The sequence below is a fragment of the Alosa alosa genome, chromosome 2 (genome assembly GCF_017589495.1).
Source record: "Alosa alosa isolate M-15738 ecotype Scorff River chromosome 2, AALO_Geno_1.1, whole genome shotgun sequence".
In the NCBI taxonomy this organism is placed as follows: domain Eukaryota; kingdom Metazoa; phylum Chordata; class Actinopteri; order Clupeiformes; family Clupeidae; genus Alosa; species Alosa alosa.
In genome coordinates, this window is record NC_063190.1 from 26,677,136 (window position 1) to 26,694,804 (window position 17,669).

The 17,669-nt window shown below is 43.1% G+C and overlaps 1 protein-coding gene across 10 annotated transcripts in view; it reads left to right on the forward strand.

The window, feature by feature from the left end:
• Positions 1-5,086: 5,086 nt before the first annotated feature.
• LOC125291196 (transcription factor COE1-A) overlaps positions 5,087-17,669 on the forward strand; it is a 151,436-nt gene continuing 138,853 nt past the window's right edge. For all 10 annotated transcript variants that reach the window (XM_048237811.1, XM_048237815.1, XM_048237812.1 and 7 more), the window contains exons 1-5: positions 5,087-5,812; positions 6,413-6,569; positions 7,559-7,622; positions 9,210-9,265; positions 17,571-17,644. In XM_048237811.1, coding sequence (XP_048093768.1) covers positions 5,679-5,812; positions 6,413-6,569; positions 7,559-7,622; positions 9,210-9,265; positions 17,571-17,644 — 485 coding nt within the window. In that variant the 5' untranslated portion in view covers positions 5,087-5,678. The remainder of the gene's footprint in view (positions 5,813-6,412; positions 6,570-7,558; positions 7,623-9,209; positions 9,266-17,570; positions 17,645-17,669) is intronic.

Below are 17,669 nucleotides of genomic sequence, written 5' to 3' on the forward strand. Positions count from 1 at the left end.
GAATGTCTCTCTTGGGTGTTTGCTAGCAGGAGCTACTGCATATACAGTACATTTATATAATTCCTATAAATTCCTTCCGCTGTTGGATTTAGTTGAACCTGGTAATAACTGAGTTGAGCACATGGTGGCACTATTGTACTTTTTTTAATAAACAGTATTACAAGGCCTCAATCCAGTTCACTATCGATGTACATAAATTATTACACTCAGCCCTGGATTTTCTATGCAAGTTAAGTATATGTTCAACCCAGCAAACCATATGCTGTATTTCACATAGATAATGTAACTAAAAAGAAAAATCCCCTCACGTTTTTTATTCGTCTCAAGCTTGCTGTCATTGTGGAAGTGTGCTTACATTCTCACAAGGGGGAGCCCGTGGTCTGCCAAAGAGCGAATAACTGGGCTATCTTTACCGGGCGGTAATTAGCCGAGGGAACGTCATTTTTTAAGATATAGCCTACACGCAAATGTGTGGGCCTGTCTTTGCAGGATTTATAAGCGACATCAGATGAACAGGGACTGCTTGCAACTTTTTAAATTCCACCCAACCCTGCTAAACTTTTATGTTATGTACTATTTTTTTTTTTTTTTTTACTGAATAGGCATTTGCATTTTACATACATTCAGACTTAAATGTCCTATGTGATTCAGGAAAAAATGGAAGGGAACTCACTTTCAGTAATGTACCTCCAAGTAATCCAATATACTGAGAAATTATATAGAGACATAGAAACATTTATATTTAGCAAGAGTGAATATAACCTGAACAAGTTGAATAATCTGTTATTTTATGTTATTTTCTGTTATTTTTGAACATTCAGTGTGAACAGAGCAAGCCTACAATAATTTGATTAGCTTGATCTGTTGGTTGACTACATCTGCGCATTTGCCACAAATTGTAGTTTAGAAGGCCACGCTATGTTATACCAAAGCAGTGATTCTGACAGGGCACCAGTCACATTTGAGCAGCCTATCAAGTAGCCTAGAGTACGAATGTTATTCTGTGACATTTCCCTTTGCAACGGGAGTATTGACTTGCTCTATAGATTTATTGACATTTCCGGTTGTCTTCACCACATCTGACTGGTCAGACACCGGCGCTTCTGTCGCACGAACATGTTTAAATTTTGTTTTGGTGCCAGGGCTAATTTCTAACTGCCTTTACGTACTCCCATGTGAGGAATGAACTTACTATGATAATGTTTAGAATATTTGTTATTTTGGTAACGAATAAGCTTTCGCAAAAAATATTGGTGCGCATCTCGTTTTAAATTTAGCATGCTATGGATTGGGCCTAGTGTTGTCAGTTTTGTGTTTCTTTATTTCTCTGATAAATGGCCTCTGGGAATCTCTTAAACTGGCGGTTATTGCTGCAAGCGTGTTTGCCATTGAATGTGGTTCTTTTATAGTGCCCAATTTCCAATGAGCAAAACCAGTAGGGTTTTAAACATAGGCTACAGTGTTAAATGTGGGTAATTCTCTCAAGACATGCTTTGCTTCGGACGTCGCAAAATAATATAAAAGGCTGCATCAAATGGTTGAAGGATGGTGTGCCGTGCTTGCGCAAGCTTGCGAGACTGGAGGAAAGAAATACCCGCGCGCGCACATAAAGCACGCTCTCTCTATATTTCCCTAGGTTGCGCATTATGTCAATGAGTGGTCTAGGCTAATAACAGTACATTCCAGACAGTATTTATAAGTTCCTGACCTAGATAAAGCGTCGTTGGTTGCTCTTTGTAAGTGACAAGAAAAGAAGTAATTCAGCAACATGTTATTTTAGGCCAGCATCAATGTATCCTAATTCGTTGTTTGCAATACTGATCTGTATGTAGCCCACTGCCCACATCATTTAAGAGTGATTTAGTAAGATGGCAGCTGAAATTAAATTTCCATGTCATCCAAGTAGTCAATTTCAAAGCAAGACATTTCAGTAAACTATAAAATAGCCTGGGCCCAGAGAGAAGTTTATTTGGTCTTGATAGGAGCGACGTCCTCCTACATTTCTCAAATGCATGGACGAAATACAGTTGTTTGGGACCGATAAGAAGCTGACGCATCTGACAGCCCTAATACCGTAAGAGAAAAACATGTATCTTGCTGACACACAACAATCAGGTATAAATAAATGCAAGCCTATATAATAATTTAGGCTACACTGACTACCCATGCATTTTTTTTACAAATTAGCCCTTAACGCAGCCAATTATTCTTCTCTGCCTATATGGCTGTTTTACATGTACCATTTGATCAGTAGGCTATCTTCTGAACTTCATTCTTGTCGTTCAACCTCTCTTCATGCGTCTTTTCTTTTCGCGCCCATTTGGAACCAGGCTTAGCGCACGTGTTGTCTGGTGCAGCCCTCTGCGCGTTTCTGTTACTTTAGCTAGACCTACTTCTCTCCTTCACCTCTACGCGGCTCTCTACCTTGCTATAATTGAGTGCATATAGGGATGGGGAAGTGGAGGAGAGAAGCAACAAGAACTGTGCAAACGAGCAATCACTGGAGAGTTCGCTAGTTAAACATCAGCAAATTCCACGTCGGTTTTTTTTTTTAATGAACTGAGTTGTATGGCCAGTAAGTGCTACGAGTTTTCCCTCTGCTTCCACTTTTAATGAAAGCCTCGTTTACATGTTTTTATGTATGAAAGTGTCCATCAACTCGTCTACATTAGAAGCTTGACTATATTACAGGCACATCACTCCAAAAGGTTTAGAAATAAATGACAGATTAATATTGGGGCTGTTGTAGGGTTTTGTATTGTAGTAGGCTAGCCTAGGTTACACACTATACAACGGAAACACAAATAGCCTAGCCTAACAAAAACAGGTGAGAATTATATATATGCAGGTGACCCAAATATAGGGGCCTGGGTCTGGTTACAAGACCCTTACTTCATAGGCTACTTAACTTCTTGCAAGTATGAAAGGTATTCCATTATATCTGCCTTCTTCTGTGACTCAGATGTCAGGGATGCAGCGGAAACACAGCAGACACACAAGCAAGGGAGCTTGTCTTGAGATGGGAAAATAATTATAGATAGGCCATGCCATTGTTATTTTGAACTAATTATTGTTTATGCCATTGTTGTTTGTCTCTCTTCACTGTCATTGGTGGCTGGATAGCCTAGTCTGTGAAGACTGTTAGATTGCAGTCACAGACATGGGCATGTTTTAGTTCTGAGGGCACTGTAAATCAAACAAAACAATAGTCAAAATAAATCAAAGAGACAAAGACACAGAGTAGTCTACTCTTTGAGGAACACTTTCAAATGCTCCACTGTGCAGCCTTTCACTAAAAACTAAAAAGAAACTAGCCTACTCTCTTTGAAGTCATATGTTTGAATGTTATAATACATTTCGAAAGACCCATTAGAGCAAAATATAGGCCTACATACTTCTAACAGAAGCACAATCTCATAAACCTATATCCCACATGTTAATTTCATGTCTTAAATGATAAGTGCCACCAAGCACATATTGACAGTGAAGGGAACCCCTGTATGTTTCAGGGATGGTCAGAGGTGGCAAATATGATGTGTTGCCACAGCAACTTTTGTTGTCTTTCCCTGGGGATGAGCAGCAACTTCAGTGGCATTAGTGCAAGCTGCAAGATCATTCAATCCTTTGCATTTTCATTGACATTATCAGTGCACCTACCTTACCAAAATAAGGCTACAGAAAATTGACATATGGATTATGAATGTTGGCATGAATGATAATTTGATAAAATTAAACAAGAGCAAAGTTTGGATTTGTTTTGCAGTGGTGCCTTATCTTATAGGCCTTATCTATAGTGAGATGTGTATTAAATCTGAGACAAACTTCACTGACAGCTACATGTTGGCTGGGGTTACACTGAGAGATGAAGAAGGGACATAGCTGCCTTTCATATTTTGGTATGGCAAACTCTTGTTCTCATGGTTTTGGAGTTAGCAAAGAGAGTGAGACACCCCTACTTTTGCAAATCGTGTAAATGTCACTAACCCAAGTGATAGTTTCACTTCTCAGTTCTGATGAAAAACAGGTAGACCTATTTGTTTAAGGAAAATCTTCAGTGTGGGTTTTGAAGGATTCAAGGTCAAGCTGAACATGAAAACGCCCCCTCTAATAACAGTTGTTCAGATTAAGTATGATTACTGTCAAAGCATGTGTTCAAACGCACAGCTCCAGTCTTGTATCCGTTCCGCCAGATAGTGTAACCCTTCGTCGTTTCCGTAGTGGAGCTACGCCGAAAGCATGGTCTAGGCCGGGGCTACAAGATGGGCAAGCGCACCTTACCATCGTGGACCGAGTGTTTAAGGCAGAAGAAATGTTGTCTACATGAATCAGCGAAACCAGCCATATGGTGCATAGACCTGTCGCCAAAGGGCATGTTACAACTGTTTTTATAAAAATGTACATTTATAGGCTATCCAAAGGTCAGTAGTCAGTCAGACTGTCATTTTTCTTTAGTAAACGACACAGGCCTACTGGAGGTATTTAGACTGCTATAGTGCACAGAGATTATAGTTTGTGTATTAAGTCGATGTTGACATATCCTAAACAGTTTGTTACACGCATGTCTTCCCATCTTTTTTGGACCAGCAAGTGCGCGTGATCTAGCGCTACTCGCAGCTTCTATCATATGTCCTTCAAGAATAACTTTGAACATGTAATTTCTGAAAGACTTCCCATTAGGCATACATAGGCTACATTTGTCTGGTTGCTTTGTTTAAGCTTGAGATTGGTGGATGCCAAGTAGCTACATGCTATAGTGCATGCAGACTAGTTATCCTGAAAAAAGGGAATCACGTAACCACTGTGTCAACATAGGCGACAAGAGATAAGTTGCTGTCAGTAAAAAGGTTCTCTAAACCCACTTATCTGGACTATCATCACACATCCTGTGATTTGATGTTACTCTGCCGCGGACTGCGTTGTGGGTTAACGAGGAAGGGACTATCTTAAATATGTAATGAGCCTACGGCTATCGTGGTTGGGCGGATCTGACACTGGGCTTGCCTTTGTTCGGGGGCGGCCCGCCTCTCTCAGTCACTCCCTCTCTCCTTTTGGGGGCTATAGTGTGCTTGTGTTTAGTTCGCGCAGATAGTCAAATAGGATTCCTTTGGGAAAGGACACAAATCACTCCCATTTGAACAAGGGGAGCAACACGGGATCAGCACCCACAAGGGTCCTCTTCTTCTTGATTTCCAATTTCTATCTTGTTTCTCTCTGAGAGGGAAACAGGGGGAAGTATACGAAGGAAAAAGGGCATACACAAAAGAGAAAGAAAGAAGAGAAAGAAAACTTGTCAGGGGATGATGACATTTGATCTAACGCTGTCTGAAAGCTCTATTTGATCCTCCTCTTTCTTAAACTGACACTGGAGCTCTCTTTGTAAATCTTCTGAATCCAGAGGGGACATCGGCATAAACCCTCAAGTGAGCTTTTCCTCGTGTGTGCGCTTCGTTTGAATTTTCGTCGGTCTATCGGTCTTATTGACACCTGGATATCCTCTGTTTGCTTGTCTGACATTTTTATAATAACGACAATACGGTATCTCGTGTCAACGAGAACGTCGCTTTATCTATTGTGGTTTGCGCTCTGTATTCTCTCCTTTTTATCGCTGGACAGCAAACACGGGGTTTGAACACGTCTGTTAACCCGCACCGACAGGGAGTGCGAAAGATCCAGTTTTCATGTTTGGAATTCAAGAGAGCATTCAAAGGAGTGGGAATAGCTTGAAAGAAGAGCCTCTCGGATCCGGGATGAACGCTGTTCGGACATGGATGCAAGGTGCCGGGGTGTTGGATGCGAACACGGCCGCTCAGAGGTAAGCCCCAGGCAAGGTCCACCTCTCAGCGCGGCGGCTCCGTAGCGGTGTGTGGACTGCTCAACGCACAATTCCGGCGATGGGGAAAGTCCTTACGGATTTTATGGCACTGCTACTTTAATGATTTTAGCATTTCACTCCCCACACTTCGAAGATGTCCAGTTTCCTGTCAAACTTTTGATATAGCATGTATTGTTTCTTAACAGTTTGCTTCGTGGATGTGCGAAGCGGCTAAACCATAGACTATCTCAGTCAAAAATACGACTCAATTATCAAATTCTGAATAATAAACGACAAAAGACAATTGTTGGATTGTCTAGGCTAATTTTAAATCAAAACGTTTGACGCACGGAACAGGGTGATGGTTAGGCTACTCACCGTGCAGAAATGAGGCTGTGCAAGTTATTCCAACTCTTTTAACCAAATTGGCTAATTTATTTAAAAGCTACTAATCCGCTACTGGAAAGGCAATCTCAGAATCACCGTGTTTGTGCATGGTTAAAGTGTTCTTTTTTTTTTAAAGCACAGACATAATCAGTGTTAGATTAACCATGCTTGAGGATGTGTTAACACGAACACTCTTTGCGCATTTGTCCACAGTGGAGTGGGTCTTGCCCGAGCACACTTTGAGAAACAACCGCCCTCAAACCTTCGGAAATCCAACTTCTTCCACTTCGTTTTGGCTCTGTACGACAGGCAAGGACAGCCTGTGGAAATCGAAAGGACATCTTTTGTTGGATTTGTTGAAAAAGACAAGGTAAGGTTTGCGCTGTGTTTCTTCCAAAGGGACCAGTCTAAAACACATACGAATAAAGTTAAGCATATAATGATGAAGGGGAAATATAGTTTTGCCAACACTCCGAATTTACCAACATACTTTCCTTCTGGTTCTCGTAGAATAACTGACTTCGCCAAAATCTAATTAACATTATTTGCAATAGGCTAACAATGCCGGTAAACAAAAAAAAAAAAAAAAATCAGCCACGTCAATACACTATTTTTAATCACCGTTGTAAATCTGTGTGTAATTATAATTATAGCAATAATATAATTTACTATCTTAGCCAACAATAACAATAGTGCAAAAATATAGACCATATTATAACAGTAATAATAGTAGCCAAAGCACATTTAATTTTCTTAATTCACTCAGTATACAGTGTAGTTTTTATGATAAGTGTTGACAAGTGCATTTTATTTTATAGGGTTTTATTTTCATAGCCTATTTATCAGTGCCCGAAATTATTTGAAAGCAGGAGAGGTTCTCAGTAGCCTACCAATGTATTGCTCTCCAAAACGTTTCAGAACAAGGCATGTGTTGACACTTAAATTGCAAGGAAAGCTTTAGCTCTGCCCGTGTTTGTTTTTCGATGTGTTACAGGGAAAATTTAATAATGTTTATTGCTAAACATTCCCACCGCTCCACTTAGCCATAGCACGACCTTTCATACTACATTAGTTATATTTATGTCCCAACCACATTTTCCTTAAAAGCAATAAATCAACATACATTTTGTATCTCCGATTACAGTAAGATTATTAAGTAAAAACATTCAAATTTTCTCTTTTTGATTTAAGTTGGATAAAAGATAATAATGAAATGTCCACAACTGAAAGAGCGCCATATAGCCTGATCATTAAATTATTTGTCAGCAACTGTAAATTAGGTTTGTTCTATCAACAAACTTTTCACTCTTACATCCTGGTACAATGTTCTAACCGTTACACTGTCGTTGTCCCGACTAGGAATGCTCCGGAGAAAAGACAAACAACGGGATTCATTACAGACTCCAACTTCTTTACAGCAATGGTGAGTTGCATTATCTCTCTACTTGGCTGCTCCATTTACGCACGCCGTGGCTGCAGGAAACGGGCGCTAACCAACATAATTTGCATTCGATTCTCTGAAAATACATACGCCGCACTTGGTGGCCTACACCAAATATACTTGTCAAACCTTATTCTAGAATATGAGCAAAATGATACCTTTGGAAAAAACAATTGCCTGCAATCAGATATTTAAATGTGATGAGCTATTTTGTGAAAATAAACTTAGCATAAAAGGTGTAATCTATTTAAAATCATTATACAGTAGCCTAAATACACTCAGCATTATTTTATTATTTTCGAGATAAATAATTCCTCTAGGTATTTGACCGATTGCACATAGCCTATCCACTAAAGCGTTGGAAACAATAATTTCCCACGTGTCTATATCAATTAGGCCGACGCAGATTATTTGCTGTAACTGAATAGGCCTAGCCTACCAGACATGAACATTTTTTTCCTATCAGAATATTCACCCTAATGTGTGTAAATGTAAGCAACATAACTCCAGTCCTTGACTGGAACTGACGGCCTGTCCATCACTGGTTCAATCAGCGGGTCAATTATCCTGTTACGTGCTATTTGTCTCCGTGCGTGTTAGTTTAAGGATCGTTTCATAACGGGTCGCCTGTTGGCTAAATGGGAAAGCAGGCAGGCCTCGAACAGGCTGTGCATAGCCAGTCCACATCAGCTGAGCCTTTAAAATCTCTTATCCGGTTGGTTTCTTGATAAGTCAAGACTAGTTATAGCGCAGGCTCCTCGGTATCTTCGAGAAATTATTATAAATTGTTGTGGGTATGTGATGTAACGTTGAGCGGCAGCTCAAGCAATAGACACGTTAGACAATAGTTTGTCTAAAACGACACACGTTTTAGACAAACGTGACAATTTTTTGCAATTGCATTTTTTATTCCAGAATAATTGTTTTTATTATTGCAGTTATGAAAAATTTAATTATCTCCTGTCTTTCAAACAGACTAGCCAACAACGGGTTGGTAAATATTATTTCAACTGTTAAGACAAAAATGAAAAGTGTCTTTCTGAGATTCATTAGGTACGTGATTTTGAAAATTCGGCAGCTGCATGTTGGGTTGTCTGTGCACATGCTCAGATTGCAATACAGTGGCAACAGTATGAAATGGATTGCTTTGGTAAAACAGTCTCAGCTATTTTTAGCTGATGGCTGGCTAAAAAATGAGTTGAAATGCCATGGGATGAGGAGACTATTGAAGCAAGCTGCATGAAGCATAATGGTTTGTCACTGATATTCTTCTTGGAGGAGGGATTTGTTGAGAGTTTTTGAACAGAAGAAGAGGTGTGTATGTGTGTGTGTGTGTGTGTGTGTGTGTGTGTGTGTGTGTGTGTGTGTGTGTGTGTGTGTGTGTGTGTGTGTGTGTGTGCGTGTGTGCGCGCGCGAGAGCATGTAGGCCTGTGTGTGCGTGACAGTGTGTGACTGTGAGTGTTTATGACTATGGGGAATCTGATTGAGCCATGAGAATAGTCCTTACTGACTTTGTCATCTGGTCCCCTCTCTCATTGTCTCTCCCCCTCCGTCTTCTGCCCTCCACAGGCATCAGAACAGAACAGGATTTTTATGTGCGGCTTATTGACTCCATGACCAAGCAGGTAAGTTGCTACTTCCCTCTTTTTGTCCACTGGCTACACAAGGGTTGTGAAGACTGTGGTTGAAGATTATGCACTAGGACAGAGAAAGATAAAAGAAGAGAGAGAGTATAGCTGTGATTATGTATCTTTGTCTGCAAGCATGTGTGTGTGTGTGTGTGTGTGTGTGTGTGTGTGTTTGTGTGTGTGTGTGTGTGTGGGAACATACGTGGGTCTGTTTGGGTTACCGAGTGCATTTACAAACTTTGCTGTGGCCAGAGTAGCCTTCAGAGATGACCCTATGCTTTGGGATCGTATCCCCTTTTTTTGAGCGAGGAGCAGCTGACCCGCTGCGGGGCCGTGGAGTTGTTTTGGCCTGTGCTGTATGCGGTATGCGAGTGTGTGTGTGTGTGCTTGTGTGTGTGTGTGCGTGTAGCAGTGAGAGTGTGACCCTCATGACCGCCCCAAGGCTTTGTTTTTTCTCTGATGTTTTATTTTTATTTTTCGTTGGTTGCTTTTTCTTTGGGCTTCTTAAAATGGACAAATAAAACAACAGAATTACTGAATGCGAGGCCATCCACACCCCTGTGCAGGAAATAAGCTCGAATCAGGAGAGGGAAAAAAAGAAACAATTTAAAAGCAGATTCCCTCGTGCAGGATGTTGCGGATGTTGTCTGTTTCCGTCACTTGAGCCTCGTTTTGGAGGCAGCGAGAGGGGGAAAAAAACACCCTGCATATTTCATGCTTGGCTTCACCTCCCTTAAATGTGTATCACTCGAGAGTGGTTTATAGCAGGTAAAAACAGCTCCATTAGTGTAGTCTGTTTCCTGATGAGAGAGAACTTTATGAGGATGATGGGTTGGATGGAGGTGTGTGTGTGTGTGTGTGTGTGTGTGTGTGTGTGTGTGTGTGTGTGTGTGTGTATGAGCGAGTGACTGGGAGAGAGAGAGAGAGAGAGAAAAGAGAGAGAGAGAGCGTGTAAGCTAGTAAAGAGGTGTGTGTTTATGTGCGCAAGATGTGTGTGTGAGAGAATAAGGTTATTTAATAATAAGATGTGAGAAAATATGTACGTTTGTAGGTATGTGTGTGTGTGTGTGTGTGTGTGTGTGTGTGTGTGTGTGTGTGTGTGTTTTGGGGGGGGGGAGGGGCAGGTCGAGATGAGCTCATTAACCAGTGCTTTGTGATGGCGCGCGGCACTGTGCACAGACACGGACCTCACACGGCGGATCGTAGCACTTCACGTGCCACTCTCGCTCTCGCACCTGTGGGGTCCCACGGACGCCTTTCGCACGTGGAGGCACGTTACGCCCACCCACCCCACCACCCCTCCCGTGGCTGCCAGGTTGACGGTGTGAGTCTGTCAGCTTCACGGCGAGCCAATAAGCCCAGACTCACACGTCTCGTTCCTCGGTGTGTGGCAGTGCTCCTGTGCGCGGCTAATTCCACCCTCGCTAACAGCCACGTCCACTGAGTCATCTTCACAGTACAAGGGAGGATTTTACAAAAGAAAAATCATCCATAAAAATGTTTTGACAGGTCTTCTTCGACAGTAATCTTGAGCTAGAAATAATGACGCAAGCAAAAAATGAATTTGACTAGAATGGGTGTTTTTTTCCCCCTTTCTTCTCTGCTGAGAGATATAGAAACTCCAAGGTGTAGAGGCGGCTTGTACAGAGTTATCCCACAAAATCTCCTAATGGCTACTTGTAGTATTGGGTGAAAGATTTATGACCCTTACTAGGCTAGGTACATTCTCGGAGGCTGGCGTGTGTGTGTCTTTGATATCCTGAAATAAATGTCGTAGCCTGTAGAGCTGGCTACACTTAAGCTCCAGGCTTTGGATGTTGGATATGTCTTTTTTTTCACCCTCGCCGCTGAGTAGCCACCACCGTGGGACCCGGCCAACCCATGCTGCCGCAACAAGAGACGTGGACTTTTAATGCCTCTGGCGTTTTTTTTTATTTTTTTTTTTTTCATTTTTCCAGAATTGGAATAGGAAATGGAACCTGGGCCCCTGGTTCCTCGAGCCGTTCTGTGTGATGATGTCTTGAATTGTAGGCTTCTAGATTCCAAAGTGGAGCTGACAGCAGGCGTGATGATTGTGGCCCTCGTACCTTCCAAGATTTTTTTTTCCCTCTCTCTTTTTTTAAAGTTCCTCTCAGGGGATTCTCATTTAAGGTTTCTTCAGATGTTCTCTGTCCATGTGTCTTAACTTGGGAACTATTTGGGAATTCTGTGATTTATTCATTATCATAATTCTTTAAATAATAGAAAAACCCCGCCTCAGCTGTGATTGTTGGGGAGTTCACTACTCCTTTTTTCTCTCGCTGGAAAAGGCGTTGCGTGCCGAACTAACTAGCTTCACAGATGAATCGGCTGCAGCGAGCCGCTGGCTCTTCTCGCGGCTGCGGTCGTGGAGGTGGTCAGGCCCGGCCTCGCCGACGATCAAGTGTGGTCGCTGTTGGTCGACAGTAGCTCCTGGAGGCTGCGAAACAGCCGTCGCAGTTGCTCACCGCAGCAGATGTGGCCCCCTCCTTGTAGGACGACGTGCCGTTCCGAAATCCCCCACGGAGCGACGCGATGATTACATCGCAAACAAGACCACATATATATTTAGGCTCACTGAAATGGCATGGCGATAGTGTTACACGTCGAAATGTGTAGTAGAGCACTTTGTTATGGTTACAGTAAATAATACAGGGGTTAGTCATACTGTTATGCTCTCTGTTGTGGTGTTTAAGCTGCCATCAGAGTAGCTCGTAGTCATTTTCATGGGCTAATCTGTTATAGTAAAGGCAGCTACCTGTCTGCTTTATTATAATGCGCCACAGGCTCCGAGCACGTCGGAGCTGCCACACGATTGCCAAACTGAGTCTTAATAGTGATAAATCAACTTGCATTATGAAGAGAAGTATTTACCGGCTGACTGGGCAATGAATAGCTCACCCCCAAGAAGAAGATGTAAATAGGCTGACAGACTGATGGGCGCTCTGATAGCGAGGGAGTGAAGAGAGGAGACAGATACAGAGAGAGCGCGGCCCCAGGGCACCAGGCTTTGGAGCTGGTTCACTGATCATCCGCTTATATATATATATATATATATATATATATATATATATATATATATATCAACTTATATATATATATATATATATATATATACTGTCTTATATATATATATATATATCTCCCTTTCCTCTGATAAAGCTGATGGACACTTCCCTGCTTACCTACCAGCCTCTCTCTCTCTCTCTCTCTCTCTCTCTCTCTCTCTCTCTCTCTCTGTCTCTCTCTCTGTCTCTCTTTCTCTTTCTCTCTCTCTTCTCTCTCTCTCTCTCCTTCTTTCTCTCTCCCCTGTCTTCTTTCATCTTCACTTTCTTTTAACATACAGCCAGGTTTCACTCTGTAGCAGTGGATGTAAAGCGTGTGATGTGTGTGTGATTGTGTGAGTGTGTGTGTGTGTGTATGTCTGCACAGATTGTTTGGGGGGCAGTGATTGTAAAAGGGGAAATGCTCTAAGAATATGGCACCTCATTTTAGAAAGTCGCACCACCGCCCAGGAAGAAAGGAAGCCGTGCTCCTGTCACGGGCGCTAACAAATGATGCTAACGGAGGAAGAAGGGTGCCCCCCCATGTCTTTATAGCGACTTGTTTACAAGCCTTACATTTCAGCCGTCACATCAAAGGCGCCCAGGCAAACGGAGAATGAGATTTGAAAAGTGTTCTCGGGGAGATGAAATATGTATTAAAAGGCAGATGAATGCTACATGCTTATTTATGCGCCCCTGTGCTTGCTTTGGATGAGGCTTTAGCTAGCTGGGTATATTGGGCATGTGTGACACAAACACTGTGATAGCATACCTTGTTTTTTGAGGGCTGGGCTGATTTTTGTCTATGTGTGTATGTGTCTGTGTGTGTGTGTGTGTTTGTGTGTGTTTGTGTGTGTGCTCTACGGAAGGGTGGTTGTTGGATTCGGTTGGAAGGCCGCAGGAAATGTTTTTTTCCCCTCTCTTCACATTTCAGATGATTAAGAAAAGTAGCCATTTTTATTTATTTTCCCCTCCTGAGAAAACTCACACTGTAAACCAATGCTTATCGCGTTATTAAAACGTTGGCTATCAAGAGCCCGCTGACAAAATATTTGGTAACCAAATACTTGAGCTGCATAAACCAAACAGACAAAGGGGTGTATTAATCTCCTGTATGGGACATTTCCTGTAGTCTGGGGGCTGATAGTGCGCACTCAGGATCAGGTCGAACTAATTTGTCAGTGTTGAGGACCGTGCGAGAGGAGAGAGTGACTGTAAATCAGCACTGTTCCTCAGGAGCGGACCGGTGGTGTCACTTTGCAATTTCATTTTTTTCCCCATTTAAGTTGAAAACGTAGAGGAAGGGGAAAAAAGTGGTTTTATTAGAAGTGAGGTCCAGGTTTGTTCTCTCGTGCTATCTTTTTTTTCTTATGAATTTGTTTTACATTACCTTTGCTTTTGCATGTCCTTTTTCGTTGTTTCTAGTCATTTTGTATTTGTGCTTTCTCACTCTGAAACACGTTGTAAACGCGCATGGAAATTTCCACACGCTGGGAGTTTCTGTTCAAATGAACTTCACTCCACTCCCATCCCATGTGAGCCGTTCTGGAAAGATTTATAAAATGTAAGACGCCAAAATATGGATGAGAATCAATGGGGAGAAAAAGATGCCAATGATATGTGGTGATATTGATGGAAAACAATTCAGCTGGCAAACCTTACATGCTCGAAAAACTTGTAGTTTTATTTCTTTTCCCCCCCTTGAGGCACTGCCATTAAAGCCACACCAAGTGATTTCATTCCTGAATTACATCAGGGCATTAATAATAAACTCGTAGCTCTCGTCCGCCCGCCTGTGCCGTGAAGACAGCGTTGTTCTGGAGGAGGATGGAGTGCGAGGCCTAGTTGTGCACGAGAGCTAAGATAGATAAGGGCTACGAGCGCCAGCGCCAGCATGAGTGTGGTGCAGGAAGCAGGGCTCTCTCTCCAGACTCCTGCCTGCCAGCGGTGATGCATGTTGGGCACATTTAGAAGACCTTGGCCCTCATTCCCTCAAAGTGAAAACAAAAACCCCACGGAACAAATGTCCGGGGGCAACGCCAGCCACAGCATTGGCAATAAAGGTATCATTTTTCCAAGGGGGGGGGTGTGGGGTGTGGGGGGGCTTTTGTACGGACAAAGTACATTTGAAAGGCACCAAACAATAGTGAGGTTTCGTGCCTTTGTCCGGTTACATTGAGAATATCGTCCGATTATTGTGCTCAGCGGTGATTATAAGGTGGAGCATCTGTGGTGACTGACTGAATGTTACTTACGGGGACAGTCTCTGTGGCTCTGCTCCCAGTCTTTAATAAGAGTCCACAATGACAGCCGATCTTTGAGCGATGTGACTCCTTAGTTTGTAGATCTATTCACTGGCATAGCAGGTGAACTAGCCTGATGACAACGGCTGGACTGGTGACAGTCTGAGTGAGAGGGAGGGGGGAGACTATAGGTAGGGTGGAGTTGAGACAACGCCTCATTGGAATGGCATTGATGGTGCCCGTGTGCCAAGTCTTTGCACGTTGATGGGAAAATAAAAACACTTGCCAACGTTGGAGGACGCGGACACAAAAAAAGCAGAAACAGAAAGCAAACATGGCGTTTTGTGTTGGGGAGGGTGAGAGCAAAGCTGGGAAATTTGGGAATATATGGGCGTTGGAGCCAGATGGCGTGCCATGATCCAGTCTGGCATCCCAACTGCTCTCCGCACCATCTCCAAATGCCCCCCCACCAAAACCGAACTACCCCGTTTACCTTCCCTTCCACACCCCCCCACCCGCCCCCTCCCTCTCCCCCTCCCTTATTTTGCTGCCACAGCACGACACGCATGCTTGTTCTGCAGCCTTACACACTAGAGTAGGTAGATGCCGAACATGCACAAACTCTGATGCCCCGTCTCCCCTTCAAGACACACACACGCTTGCACATAAACACACACACACACACATACACACACACACACACACACACACACCAGCCTCACCGTGACAGGCATCCAGAGGAAGAGCAGAGAGCCACTCAAGCTTTCCCTTCCCACTTCTGAAACAACTGAGAAGGAAAATGAGGAGAGAGAGAGAAAGAGAGAGAGAGAGAGGAAAAGACACAGAGAGACCAAGAGAAAGAGAGAGGGGACAGGGGTATTGAGTGAGAGGCATAGAGAGAGGGATATAAAGAGAGAGGGAGGGAGGGAGGGAAGCTTAGAGCGAGTGTGGCAGAGTGGAGGAGAGGAAAAGAGCCTGAGAAAAGCACAAGCTTTCCAGTATTTCTGAGATCCTCCACAGCATGAGTCATGAATATTTAAGTCCTGAGAAGAAGGGTGGAGATACAATGCTCTGAACCCAGGAAAAATATGATGGCATCCCCCCTCTGACAGTGCCTCATGTAAAGGAAAAAAAGGAGAAAAACAGAAAAACCTCACACGTCCAAGTGCAGGAGAAGTGTTTTCATCATTTTTATGCAATGAATCAAACATTCCTCCTCTGACATTTCCACACTCCAACCTCGGCATGACACACATGTGGCCTATTAGTCCTGCCTCCATTTCCCATCACCCCCCTCTCTCTTTCTCCTTCTCTCTCTCCCTCTCCCTCTCTCTATACCCCCATCTCTATCTATCTCCCCCTCCCCTATTTCTCCTTCTCTCTCTCTCTCTCTCTCTCTCTCTCTCTGCTTGGTGTAATAATCTGTCAGCTCAGAGTTACAAGCGCTGTAATAACATTGTAATGACTCTTGTAAACTAGTGTTAAACTTCACATAGTGGGTTTTTGTCCCACATGTCACCTTCCATTTATTCTAATTAAGATTCAGCCAACAATGACCAGGGCTGATGAGCTGTAATCACAACGCATAAGCAGGCGGATCCTGTGAATATGTCCAGTGAATGCAATTTAATCGGTTATCAAGTCGAAAGCCACACAAACTGCTGGACAAGACCCCCTGTCTCTTTTCTCTGCAACTGCTAGGTGAATGAGCAATTAAAACCCTATTCCTCAGCCACATTAGCCTATGGTAAAACCCTATTCCTCAGCCACATATTAGCCTATGGTAAAACCCTATTCCTCAGCCACATATTAGCCTATGGCATTGCCAGCTAAAGGCCATCAGGATGCCTGTCAGTGAATGGGTTGAGGTTTTGTTGCAAGATGGACTGTTACTTTACGATACACCACACCTCAGCCCATCTGGTAATTGCAAAGCAGAACAGAGCACATGGCACAGCACAGCATGGGACAGTAGAGCCTGCAACAGTGTAGCTCCCATGTCACTACACTGTACTCTCTTCTGCTTTGTTTTGAAATGTTGCCCCGTGCTTATGTAAGTGGCCTGCAGCGTTGCACTGTTGAGCTCTGCTCTGCTCTGCTCTGCTCTGGGCTGTGGCTGGGCTGGGCTGGGCTGGGCTGTGGCTGTCGGGAGGCAGGGCCGCGGATGCGGCGTTCCTGGCCAGCAACACACACACACTGGCCCCGTCCCACCGATTTCCCACGACACACACTGCTATTCATCACACATCCCCCAGGCCAGAGGCAGTAAATGGGCTGCTCTGTGTGTGTGTGTGTGTGTATGTGTGTGTGTGTGTGTGTGTGTGTGTGTGTGTGTGTGAGAGAGAGATATATAAAGTATTTGTATGCATTTAGAGAGAGAAAATCAGAAACCTATAGAGAGATCAAGAGTTGGGTTGGTTGGGAGGGATTGTTGCTGTTTATGTATGTATACATGTTTATGTATGTATGCATGTAATGTATGTATGCATGTATGTATATCGATACACAGATAGCTATGTCAAGTGCCTTACTACACATATAAAAAAATTGTCAGAAATCCAATAGTGAACCAAGTTACACGTCTTGTCAAATATGTACCATTTGTTTACTGCAAAAGTAGAAATTATTGACTGTGTTGATGCAAATGCAGTATCCAGCTGTTCCCAACAGTAATCACAAAACTGCCCAGCCAACTTCCCTCAGTCACACATTAAACAAGGCAAATGTGTTATTTAATGATGTCATGAAGCCATTAGCTGGAGGCTTACAATCAAATAAATGATTATATATTTCCACAAATGCAGGCAATTATGGCAGTATTGAGTAATTGGTCCAAAACTAATTTCACCCTGCTGTTTCAACTGTTATGTCTGAAACATAACAGATTTTTCAAATGAACCATGTCATGCTGACTGTATTAACACCAATGAAAACACCATGAGGACATGAGGACAAAGTATGAGATCTAATGTGTGTGTTTTCAATGTGTTTGCATAGGCAATCATCTATGAAGGTCAGGACAAGAACCCCGAGATGTGTCGAGTGCTGCTCACACACGAGATCATGTGCAGGTGAGAGGCAGCTCTTTCTCTCATA